Source organism: Pollachius pollachius (assembly GCF_949987615.1).
Source record: "Pollachius pollachius genome assembly, chromosome: 10".
NCBI classification, from domain to species: Eukaryota; Metazoa; Chordata; class Actinopteri; order Gadiformes; family Gadidae; genus Pollachius; species Pollachius pollachius.
This window is the reverse complement of record NC_136943.1, coordinates 12,996,179-13,008,838: the sequence shown is the minus strand read 5'-3', so window position 1 is coordinate 13,008,838 and position 12,660 is coordinate 12,996,179. Positions and strand designations below refer to the sequence as shown.

The window sequence follows — 12,660 nt, the reverse complement described above, 5'->3', positions numbered from 1 at the left end:
TTCTTTCAATTCCTTTATTAACAACATTTTTAGAATAGCAAATAACTTTTGAAAATGAATGAAACACATGAACACTTTTACAAAGACATAAAAACCTTTGGCAAGCACACACATTATGGCTAGAACCAAAATGAACCCCAGCTGCAATCAGGTGGAGAGATATGAATATGCTCGGTGAAGCTTCATAAACGCAAGCCTTTTATAATGACCAGTGTTAAGTAGCAGTTAATACTACAGGCAAATGAAAAATAGTGCTTTAAGTGTTGCTTCCTATCATTTCTCTTGCTATGGTTCAGTGCTATTAGAGCATTCTCCTTATCTTACTATTTACCTTATCTTCTCTCAATGTATTTTAACCTTGTACTTTTAAGACCTTTGGAAATATACTCTTCATCCACGTCACAATATTGATGTATTCAAACTACGTTTACGTTGATGGATTTCAGTGGCAGGTTTCTCTCACAGCAGATTACAGACTCTTCTGGGTCATTCACTGTTCGTCTTCCCTCCAACGCCAAAGCTGCGTAGTTCAAGGAATCAGTTTCCTCGTCCTAAAACAGAGTTTGCAATCGTCAGAGAGGACTCACAGTTGACATGAGTCATGACATGGTACGTATAAGTAGTCATCTAACTCCCGTTTTGGCTTGAATTAAGTCTAACCAATATAAAAAGAAATGTACAGCAATGTGCAAATGTTATTTTATTCCAAATGTATAAAATAGTCATAAAATAGAAGATATTGCACTCTAAAACCTTTCTATCAACATGGGTGGGATGCTCCTGATATGAGGGGTTGAATGTGTGAATATGCTGAAGTGTTTCAATGCTCACTAACCTGTGATGTATGATTAGAATGAGGAATATAATCACAACCAGAAAGCAAGCCAATAGAATCTGATGCAACAATATCACTAAAATGTTGTCATCTAGAAACAGACAAAAAACGGTCATCATGAATCTGTAGAACCCATCATATTCTGTTCCATTACATTGATATTAAGTTATGCAAGATACAATATATGAAATAAAACCTAAAATATTCTTTCAGTATATTTACATGTGATTAACTTCAATGTATATTATCTTCTTAATTAAATATTTTTCCAAATAAACTGGAAGTAGTAAGTAAAATATATTGACCTGTTATGTCCAGCTTGGTTCCATTTCCAAACACAACTTCCCCGCATGCTGCCAGGGCACAGTAGTAAGTCCCAGCATCAGAGGAGTCTACATTGTTCTTGGGGAGAGTGTAGACACAGCTCTGTGGAGCAGACGGACCAGAACTATTCTTACATTCACCACTCCTGTTTCCATTCATGTAAATGGAAGCAGGGTGAGATGGTCCTGATCTGAACCAGTACACACTGGGTTCCCCTTGACACTGGTTTCTGTGGTCCGCCCTCTGGGAGGTAATAGAGCAATGGAGAGCCACAGGGTCTCCCAGCTGAGCTGATGCTGACACAGGCTGTTGGACCACAGTCTGGGAGACAAACCTCTTGTCATTGGGATCTATACAGTTAAAAATAAAACAATCATCATAAGAAATAAACCAAATGTCTTTGCAGCGCTTTCAGAGAAAATTTATTTTCGATCATTATATTTAAAACAACAAATATCCAAACAAATATATATGATTTACCTTTGACGGTCAGGAAAACACCATTGTTCCAAATGTTTCGATAGTGTCCTCCTTGAGTACAGAAATAATTTGCTTCATCCTCTTTTTGAACGTTGCTGATTGTCAAATTGAAGTTACTTCCATTTCCCGCTTTGAACCTCGACGTAAAAGACGGGTAAATCTTTGATGTATAATACCTGCTAGCTACCATTTGGGGATTATATCCCAGAGATTGCTTGTACCAGTATAACTCTTCATTGGTATTCTGGTTTTTCAAAACTGTACAATGGAGAGTAACAGTATCTCCAAGTTCAGCTTTTTTCAAATAGAGTGATTGAGGTTCCTCTTGGGTCTGAATCAGCACTAAAACATAAAGAAATACAATAAAGAAACTTACATCACTACCGTTGTACATTTAGTATAAAAAATGGATAACATCGTATTACAAGAATTACGATTACGAAAGATTATATACAAGTATACAAAAGCATTACTTACATGCAGTACTCAGAATTGTTATTGCAGTACTCAACAATGTCATGGTTTGATTCTGAACCAGCGCTGGACTCACTGAAGTGAATGATTCTGACTTTAGACTAACATTTACATAACACAACTGCCAAGATAAGCACAGCGAGGGAAGTGTAGCATATGATATTCCATGTATTGTTATAACGTAGTTGCAATGGTGTTTCATCTTCCTATCAATGTTACTGAATTCACCTGAACGCGCATAACTGACGTTCGGAGGGAGGAGCTACAGCAGGTAGAGCGTGGCAGGGAGGGACCAGAGAGAACACAACGGAATCTCAACGGCTGTTTTCTCCAAAATTACCCACCCTAGCTTTAAGACCCTTGACCAATGTGCTCAAATATGCAATAACCGGTTATCTCCACAAGGGGGAGACAGAGACCATCAAAGACTATAGAGGGAGTGTGGAGAAGGTGAGACACTATTCTCATTCCAATCCACATTGAGCCGTTTGATGTTGGCATGGTTGGAGGGGGAGTTGCGAGGGTTGGTTGTAAGGCGGGGAGGTAGGCCAATAGCCTGGCCAATCATCATTGTACCTCCCACCTCTGTCTCCTCCCACGGATCCACTGCCTTCCTCACCTGCAATATTGTGGACAGCAACAGACAGCAAGTAGTCATGTAGTCATGTGTAATCCTATCAACAAATGATGGTTTGAATTAACAAGATGAATGATTTCAGTTAGTCAGCTTTGCCATTTAAACCAGAATCATTAGGAACCTCATCTGTGAAAGTCCTTACTGTCCATGAAGTCAGTGTCCTGTCCAGCCTGCGCTGGTCTCAGTTCGATGGCGACCAGCCTCAGCTCACCGATCAGCTGTCTCGTCCTCCCCTCACCTCTGGCAGGTGCCTGGCCAAACAGGACGAAACACAATAAAGGCGTCAACAATGGTGACAATGTTGGATCAATGTGATGTTGTTTTTACAAACAGTGTCTTATTTCATATAATTATTTTTTATATTTGTGTAGTTATTATATATTTTACATAACATGTGGCCATATCACTCAGTTCACCCAGTACCCATAAAAAAACACTCTTCACAAACACAAAAATCCCCTTTCAGGTCCAGTCAGTGATAGGACATGTGTGTGCCTTTCATGCTTGGTTACTGAATAACCGCAGCAGCACGTCCTGTTGACCTTGAGCCAGGTGGATGGATGTTTCAGAGAGCTGGTGGTGTGTGTAAAACAGAGTCATGATCAGCCACAATCCTCGCCTCTCAGCCTAGCCCCTGCTTGGGGCCATGCTCTCGGTTTCCACCACAGTTTCTAAAAAAAATAACAAGAAGGAAGTAAGTATGTATGTATCTTTTATGTGCTCTTTCAGAATCAGGCTTAATTGGCCGGGTACGCTTGAAAATACAAGGAATATGACTTGGGTTCATAGATGCTTGTTGCATTTCATTTGATCAGATAGGTTTTGAGAGACTTCCATTTCTGAAGCTGCTTTGTCTCCCACATAAACAAGAGAAAAATTAAATTATTCAAATACCAGATCCCATCTTAAATCAAACTGGACCTTTAAAGACAAAGGGGGTCCAGTCTATTTCTCTCTTTCTCCGTAGCAACTGGTAGACTGGAGATGACCTCACATAAATGTAGATTCCCCGGAGGAGGTAAAGCATTAACCCAGTTCAGATCAAATAATAGGAGTTGGAATCTGGTGATGCAAAAGCACATCCAAATTAACGTTAATGCTGCGCTGTTTGGCAAAGGATAAGAAACAATTGATAAACGCAGGGAAATTTCCACTTGTGACATTGTTGTCTTTTTAAAAAAAAGTATCGTTGCTCAGGCTAGTTAGGCCTACTAGGTAAATCTCTGACGCCATGCAACGGCTTAAGACACTCGGCCACTAACCAATTCACACTTTGTCTGCAACGGTCTCAAACCGTTTTTCATCCCCGACCTTTGCTCTGAACTGGGCTTAAGGGAGAGTCAGTTATTTGTTTCTCCCTCAACGCACTTACTCAGACTGAAACGCTTCCTTTTCTATTTGCTAAACGCATTTTCTATTTGCTAAACTTTGTAATATGTGGTATGGGAGCTGCCATACAATCAGTTGGAAAATAATGGAGGTCAATGGATCGCCAACTGCCCAATTTCAGCAGTTTTTAATTGTAATAGTTTGAGATATTTGATTGTTGAACATACGCGTTGAACATAGGGAGACAGACACCATCGGGTAACGTTACTTGCAGTAAGTTCTATTTATTGACAAGTCTCAAAAGAAAAGGTAACGTTAAGAGTCATGCACGTCGGCATGACACCTGTAATGCATAACGCAAAAAGGCATTGCGATCCGCTGCAACCAGCCCTCAAAACGCGTCTAGCCAGAGCCGATCAGAGAGAGAGAGAGAGTGAGGCCACAGGACACGGAACGGACGGGGCGTCACATTACCTAAACCCGCACTATGCAATTAGTTCCTCCTATGTTCCCTTGACTCAAAGTGTGATTTGTTTAACTTCGCCCCTAATTTCCAGCTCAAAGGGTAGAGGACTAAAACGTTCCATATTATGTTCTACAAACGGTACATGCAGTAGGCTACCCTTTTTTCCCGATCATTTTGGGTCCAAGAGACAAATGAGGACAACAATCGTTTAAATTTGTCCAGTCTTAAGCGATATTTCTTCAGCCATAGTCTGGGAAAAAGGGCTGCAATTTAATGTCCTATCCCTACATAGAATAAAAACTTGTGTCTTTATCAAACACTTTTAGAGGACACAACATTGAAGGTGCGTAATTGCGCCAAAGAATTCCATTGGAGAATTCCATTGTCTAATCTATAGACATTTGCAAATCAACACAAGCAATTGCAGGCCACGCCTCTGTAAGAATGCTATATTGTACAAAATATATGAATAAAAAAGGTTAATGGTTTATCAATTTTCAACTAGCCCTTTGTTTTCAGTGCTGCCTCTGGCATCCACCATGTGAAGTTAGTTCAAATGAAAGACAATACAATTCTCCATATATATATACAGAATAGCTCATCTTTAATTTTTAAATATGACCTTGGCCTTTAAAATGAAATAGCTCAAATCTGTTGACTGGAATCCTGGTGATTTCCTCATATTAACTCCGTAACTACATAACTGATACATACTGCATAGGATACAACTGTTTTTAGATCTTATATTCATACAAAATATGAAATTATATACCACATATTTTATTATAGTAAAAATATATATTTTTTTAATCTGAATATAGATTGTCAGATAGTAACTTTCAGGTGAGGATGTACATTTAAATGATATTGATACCCATATCAAAAGTATTAATTAATAGTTCATAGTTAATACATTTTCGGTTGATGAAATCTGATTTTAGTGATTATACAGCCATTATAAACGCTGATGAGGGAGTCACTGTTTGTACCTGGATTTGTTCCAACTGGTGTTCCAATTCCTGCATCAACTCCTCAGAAATGCACACATCAGTGGATAGATTCATCGCTGCAGCACATCAGGTATACAATAGAAGATTGTATTCATCAATTCATTCAATTCCTTTATTGACAACATTTTAGAATAGCAAATAACTTTTGAAAATGAATGAAACACATGAACATTTTTACAGCGACACGAAAACCTTTGGCAAGCACACACATTATGGTTAGAACCAAATGAACCCCACTTACAATCAGGTGGAGAGATATGAATATGCTCTGTGAAGCTTCATGAACTCAAGCCTTTTATAATGACCAGTGTTAAGTGGCAGTTAATACCAGTGGCGTCACTAGGCTGTTTTATTCGGGGCTAAAGCCCCTGATATTATTTAATTATCCCCGAATATAATTTTTGGGTAAAGAAAAAAAAAATATTTATTGGTATATTTACTGGTAACTATGGAATGCATTAATTCAATTCAGTCTAGAAGTGATACAATTATTATAGTCACTAATGCTAGCTAGTTATTTAGAAAGAAACATGGGGATTCAGGGACATCTCAAAATAAAGTAGCCTAGTCCTTCTAGATAGTCCTTCTAGCAAGCGAATAAACAGTTTAAAAGCATAACCAGACTATATATGTATATGTGTGTAAGGTCTGTCTAACTTGTATTTATTTTACTCTGAAATAACTTGAATGGAACTTTAGATGTTTGGGGATAAGCAGCACAGCAGTCAGGTAGCTATTTAAAACAATAATAGCAGGCGTATTTTGTTTATTTAGGTTAAGCATTATGAATTTCTTTGCCGCGCGCTTAGCACATTTTAGCACATGCCTAGTTTTTAGGTTTCACGAACATCCGGGGCTTAGCCCACCGGTGTTGGGCTGGTTAATACAAGCTAATGAAAAATAGCGCTTTAAGTGTTGCTTCCTATCATCTCTCTCGTTATAGTTCAGTGCAACTCGAGGATGGTCCTAACCTTACTATTTACCTTAGCTTCTCTCATCGTATTTTAAACTTCTACTTTCAAAACCTTTGGAAATATGCTGTGCATCCACGTTACAATATTGAAGAATTCAAACTATTATACGACCAGGTCGATGGATTTCAGTGGCAGGTTTCTCTCACAGCAGAATACAGACTCTTCTGGGTCCTTTCACTGTTCTTCTTCCTTCCTCTGGTTTTCCTGCCAGAGAACTCCAGCGCTGCGTAGTTCAAGGAATCAGTTTTCCCGTCCTACAACAGAGAACTGTGCATTACTAACAAACATCTGAGAGGATTCACAGCCGTAAGGACCACTTCTTCTAGAGTGAAGGTCAAACCTACAATCACACGGGTGTAAAGCCGTCTAATCCTGTACTGGGGCCTAGACAGCCACACAGGGGCAAAAGGGTGCTTAGTTATAATATTGTGCCCCCTTAGTTTTTTATCCATTACTCCTATCACACAATCTGACCCATCCTTCATTCTCACCCTAATTGTTGTGTCGGAGCGCTTCATTCACAAAACTCTACTGCACACATGGCACATCAAAGTTAGACATTTCACCAGCTGAAAGAAAACAATTGTGATTGTGTTTACTTTTACTTTCAAAGAAAAAAACAGCATTTTACGGCACTCTTGTGGAAAGTCAGCTTGGTCGGGAATTTTCTGTGTTTTTACGGCGGTGCACTAGCAGCCGTGGGGGGTAGAAAATACGTTGTGTCTACTACAGATAACTACAGATTATTACCCCTCCTGTGTCATCAGCAAGTGAAAAATAGTTGTGGCCCCTTTGCAATTTCTGTCCGCTCGTTAATTCTGCCAACGGGAGTGGCAGAGAATGTTTTGTGACCAAAGCCAACCCTAAACACGTTAATTTGACCCGATAGAAAAAATTCATCCAGGAAGATGGTTAGATAGAGAGAAAACTTTGATTGATTATTTTTGACGCCCATCATACCTATAAGAAGTTGCACATCCATATAATTAGATCAGATTTATATTTCTTGATTCCCATGAAGTGACATTCATGAAACACTGCTCAGAAACTAGTGTTTCTCAATAAAAATGAACTTGGAGGCAAACACTTAAACACATTGTTTGTCATTGGGTTGTTTTTCGGTCAAACCATTTTGTCTTAAAAGTAGAAACAAATATGGACAAAATGTCAAATATTGTCACTTTTAACGTAGATTAATATGGAATAAATACCATCCAACATGAACCGCAAGTCCTAGCTGGTTGTAATGTCGATTTGATCTCCACGGCACTTAACACAAGAGTTCTGCTAGTTGACAAATGTATAGAATAAATGAACTATACATTTAAATTGGATCTCTTTATTTATATTACTATGTTACTCCATCAAAGTTAATATCAACTGAATACAACATGTTGACACAGCTGTACCTGTTGTTCCTGAATCACTGAGTCGTGTGGGACAGAGTAGGAAGCACCCAGTGTTCCTGACAACAAGAACGGAAGAATAACATCCACGTTTAAGATTAAGTAGTTTATGCAGAATTGATGTAACCCTATTATAAAATTTAATAATAAAAACAGAAATTTAAGATGTTTGCCAAACTATAACTATTGTGATTCCTAAACTAAGACCTTTCTATGAAATCAAATGTTCCACAAAATCAATTCTTGAGAAGGTACAGACCTTTGCAATGCTCACAAACTTGCTTTCTATTTCTGGTGAGAAGGAGGATTATAAACACAACCAGACAGCAAGCCAACAGTATTCCAAGCACCACGGTTGGTATTACCAGCTTGGGTCCTGGAATGAACAAGGTGTCATCATGAATCTGTTGAAATCATGTTTTCTGTAATATTACATTATCATTAGGTCAGGACTCATGACACTTACATTTATGTTGAAATTATAATCTCAAACCAAACAGGTTATTAATGATGTGTCTGTTCTTTTCTTAAGTAGGAAGTAAAATATATTTACCTGGTGTGTCAAGCTGGATTCCATTTCCAAACACAACTTCCCCACATGCTGCCAGGGCACAGTAGTAAGTCCCAGCATCAGAGGAGACTACATTGTTCTTGGGGAGAGTGTAGACACAGCTCTGGGGACCAGACGGAGGCCCAGAAATATTCTGACATTCACCACTCCTGTTTCCATTCATGTAAATAAAAGCAGGGCTTGAAGGTCCTGATCCTGATCTGAACCAGTACACACTGGTTTCCCCTTGACACTGGTTACTGTGGTCCGTCCTCTGGGAGGTAATAGAGCACTGGAGAGCCACAGGGTCTCCCAGCTGAGCGGATGCAGACACAGGCTGTTGGACCACAGTCTGGGAGACAAACCTCTGGTCATTGGGATCTGAACAGTGGAATAATATAATCATCATCAAAACTGAGAAAAAAAAGATATTTGGGCTACTTTCAGATGATAATATAGAAAACAAGTAGAACAGGATATCATACCTTTGACAGACAAAAACAATCCACTCCAATTCTTTGAATAATGCTCTTCGCAGAAATAGTTTGCTTCATCTTCTTTACTCACAGATCTAATGTTCAGATCCATGTCTGGTTTTGCTGCAGTGAAACTTGAATCGAAAGGGGGGATAATTTCACTATATTCACCCACTATTATAGCGATCTTTTGGGGAACATATCCAATCGATTGCTTGTACCATAAAATATTTCTACTTTCCTTTTTAGCACCACAATGTAAAGTAACATTATCTCCAAGTATTGCTGTTTTCAAAGAGATGATACAAGGAACCTCTTTGGTCTCAATCATTGCTGAAAAAATAGACATAAACAATTCATCCCATTTAAGAAAAGTGAATCGCTGCTCTAAATTATTCTTTCCAAATGATTTCAATTTTGTATTTTTAACAAAAAACATAGTATACTGCAGAAATAACAAAGTTAGACAATTTGGACGTAATATTTTTAGAGGAATTTTACTTACATGACCCAATAAGAATTGTAATAGCAAAAACTCTTGCCAACATTGTTGCATTTCGGTGATCTACTTGTGCTGTACTGACTCAAGTGAAAGATTTGTACTTAAAACACAGGCGTTACATATCCTAGATCATCAGTGATTGGCTGGAACTTAAGGACACTGAGATCAACAAGGCTACAGCGCAACACAGGAAACTAAGTGGAGTTCACATTTAATATAAATCCAAACTGAACACTAAAAACATGGCATTCTCATTATTTTTATCACATATTACAAACATCGATCTTTACATCTCTCACTATGTCCATACATATATCTATATATATATCATATGTCTATAAAGTACAGTTTGTATAAATGTTGTTTTATATATTTCCTTTGTGTGCTATACATTCTTCTCTTTTAGTCCGTCCTCAAGGTAATACACCTCCCCACATGCTGCCAGGGCACAGTAGTAAGTCCCAGCAGAGGAGTCTACATTGTTCTTGGGGAGAGTGTAGACACAGCTCTGTGGAGCAGACGGATGCCCAGAACTATTCTGACATTCACCACTCCTGTTTCCATTCATGTAAATGGAAGCAGGGTGCAATGGTCCTGATCCTGATCTGAACCAGTACACACTGGGTTCCCCTTGGCACTGGTTACTGTGGTCCATCCTCTGGGAGGTAATAGAGCACTGGAGAGCCACAGGGTCTCCCAGTTGAGCTGATGCAGACACAGGCTGTTGTACCACAGTCTGGGAGACAAACATCTGGTCATTGACATCTGCATGATTAAAAACAAGATTTGTCATCAAATTAATCAACTGCTGCTTAATCAAATTGCTTAAAATATAATTTTGCTTATGACCAAGACAAGCAAAATGTTGGAACGAATATGTTACCTTTGACGGCCAAAAATGTGCCGGTTTTCCAAATATTCTTATATAGAGTTTTTTGGTTACAGAAATAATTTGCTTCATCCTTGTTTTTTATATCCCTGATTATCAGATTATAGTCAGTTCCCACTCCTACTGTGATTCCTGAATTAAAGGATGGGTAATTCTTTTTTTAATCAATTCTGTTAGTAACCACTTGGGGAATGAATACAAAAGAGATTGCTTAAACCAGTTTAAAATAAATATGGATTCCTCCAAAACACCACAATGCAGAGTGACAGTATCTTCGAGGTTTGCTGTTTTCAAAAAGACCAATCAAGCAACCTCTTGGGTCTGAATCAGCACTAAAAAGCAAAGAGAAACAAACAAAAGATGAATAATAATTATTTAACTCACACTAAAATATTTTTCTTTTAATGAAAAAAGAGCAATTTTAATGTGAATAGAATAATTATTTATCTGCTGTGCTCAGAATTGTAATAGCAAAACATAATGCAAACATTGTCATGGTATGGTACTAAACTAGCACCCCTTCTCTCTGAAGTGAAAGATTTTGACTGGAACGACCAACATTTACAGAATCATAGATCCACGGTGAATGGCTGGGAACTTAAGGACGCAAACTGAAGCAAGCCAATGATACGTTTTTTGTAGTTCATATTTGTAGGTCATATTTTGTGTATGTATTCCATCTATATTGAAAAACTTCAAACTTCCCTGAGCTTTAGAACTTTGCTTATATGAACAATATATTTAATTTAGTTTTCTGATATTTGTGATACATTTTATTGTTCTACTTCAATCTACTTGTAATATCTAAATAACACTACTGTTTAAGGCCAATCTTCCCTTCTCAAATATGTTCACATACCGCCAAATATTACATCACACACAATCATGAATTTATATTAAGAAACACTGTATGGTTATAAATAACAATTATGGTAGTTGGGTTGAGTAAAACAGCAGCCTAACACACTTGGACCCCCACCCCACCAGGAGAACATTACTTTGTGTGCTTAAATTGGGAGGATAGTTTAGTTCGTTTTAACAGCGGTGTATGTGACAGGGTTAAACCACTCTGATGGAGTTTTTTAAACAACGTAAGGCTGTGGTAACTGCCCAGTCAATATTTATTGGCGGGCCAGTTATATCTGGATGGTCTCCCGAGGCTAGGCTAACGCTGCCATGATCAATGAAGGTGTTGAATGCATATCATCCAGTTGCTGTGTCCAAACAAACAATCAGAGAGCCTCACTTCGTGATCGCCAACGCTACTGCCATCTTTGGTTCATAAATTGTGACATCATTCTTTGGACATCTTGATTGTTTTCAATGAACAAAGAAACAGTTTGTGACCCGCACTATAGAGCACATGTATGTTCAGATGACGTTCCTGACCACATCACATTAGTAAGTGCAGTCGTAGTGAGGTAGTAGGACTAGTTGTATTAGTAGAAGTGGTATTGTCTGAAGTCTTTGAAATCATACTGCAATGGTTGTAGATGTAGTACTGCACAATGATAACATCTGTATACTATAAGATCTATAATCTCTACAGTTGGTGTAGTGCATATTTTTGGGTATGTCATTCATGTAAAAGCTAATGCCCAAATCTCATTGGCTTCAAAAAGAGAGTAGTAGTAACAATACACACAAATAAGTAATAATAATGTATATAAATAATAAGAATCGCACACGTCGACAGGTGTAAAAAAAAGCTTTTCAAGAGGGGTTAAATATGCATTAAAATCTGCAATGACCCAATTACATCAATTAATTATCATTAAATCATTAATTGGATTACACCATGGATGCTTTTAAATACTGGTGGGTCACAGGAAGTGTTATTAAAACAAGGGAACGGCCCTCTAAACTTTATCTCCTCTGGTTGAATCTAATCAGATTCTGGCCAATTAAGAGAATGAATTAATTGTATGATTGTTAAGAATCTTCATTGATGTTTTAAAGATTTCAGAACAATGTGAGTAAGAAAAGTTTCTAAATAAATCGTTACTTAGACATAGTAAACCTATATAATTGTAGTAAACCATATCCTTGTGTTTTACATGTCTAATGCTATATCACCAGACCCCCTCTTGAGACCACCTTGTTGATGATGCATTTGTTTGTTTCAGGCTGCATGTTTTATAACCGCCAGTGTAGATTTGCAGTTAATGCAACAAGCCCAAAGCATCTAGTGTGACTTCCTTTCCTTTGTGTTGGAAACAAAACAGAGTGAAGCCCCTAGCAGCGGTTGAGCTGAGAGGCGAGGGCTGTGGCTGGCCATGCCTTTTCCTTCGACACACCGCCAAAACTC

The 12,660-nt window shown here is 38.2% G+C and overlaps 1 protein-coding gene across 10 annotated transcripts; it reads right to left on the bottom strand.

Moving 5' to 3' along the window:
- On the bottom strand, positions 1-9,536 carry LOC307081851 (uncharacterized protein). 10 transcript variants are annotated; one of them, XM_079745201.1, is made up of 13 exons: positions 9,467-9,536; positions 8,971-9,294; positions 8,489-8,866; positions 8,195-8,311; positions 7,939-7,994; positions 5,535-6,783; positions 2,893-3,421; positions 2,117-2,732; positions 1,640-1,981; positions 1,366-1,509; positions 1,141-1,261; positions 836-926; positions 1-551 (listed from the first exon to the last, which is right to left on the bottom strand). In XM_079745201.1, the coding sequence occupies exons 10-13, from the start codon at positions 1,501-1,503 to the stop codon at positions 530-532; spliced, it is 372 nt and encodes a 123-aa protein (XP_079601327.1). In that variant the 5' UTR covers positions 1,504-1,509; positions 1,640-1,981; positions 2,117-2,732; positions 2,893-3,421; positions 5,535-6,783; positions 7,939-7,994; positions 8,195-8,311; positions 8,489-8,866; positions 8,971-9,294; positions 9,467-9,536; the 3' UTR covers positions 1-529. The 10 variants fall into 10 exon arrangements, with proteins under 10 accessions (XP_079601327.1, XP_079601335.1, XP_079601333.1 ...); XM_079745209.1 differs by having other exon boundaries at positions 1,141-1,509; positions 1,640-1,776; positions 1,861-1,981; XM_079745207.1 differs by having other exon boundaries at positions 1,141-1,509; positions 9,467-9,530.
- Positions 9,537-12,660: the final 3,124 nt, after the last annotated feature.

Excerpts from the sequence above, each read along its gene's own strand:
- LOC307081851 (XM_079745200.1), bottom strand. The coding sequence starts at position 9,517 with ATGCAACAATGTTGGCAAGAGTTTTTGCTATTACAATTCTTATTGGGT. Across the intron at positions 8,867-8,970 it reads ATTGTTTTTGTCTGTCAAAG|ATCCCAATGACCAGAGGTTT; the intron begins GTATGATATCCT and ends TCCACTGTTCAG. Across the intron at positions 7,995-8,194 it reads AGTTTGTGAGCATTGCAAAG|GAACACTGGGTGCTTCCTAC; the intron begins GTCTGTACCTTC and ends TCTTGTTGTCAG.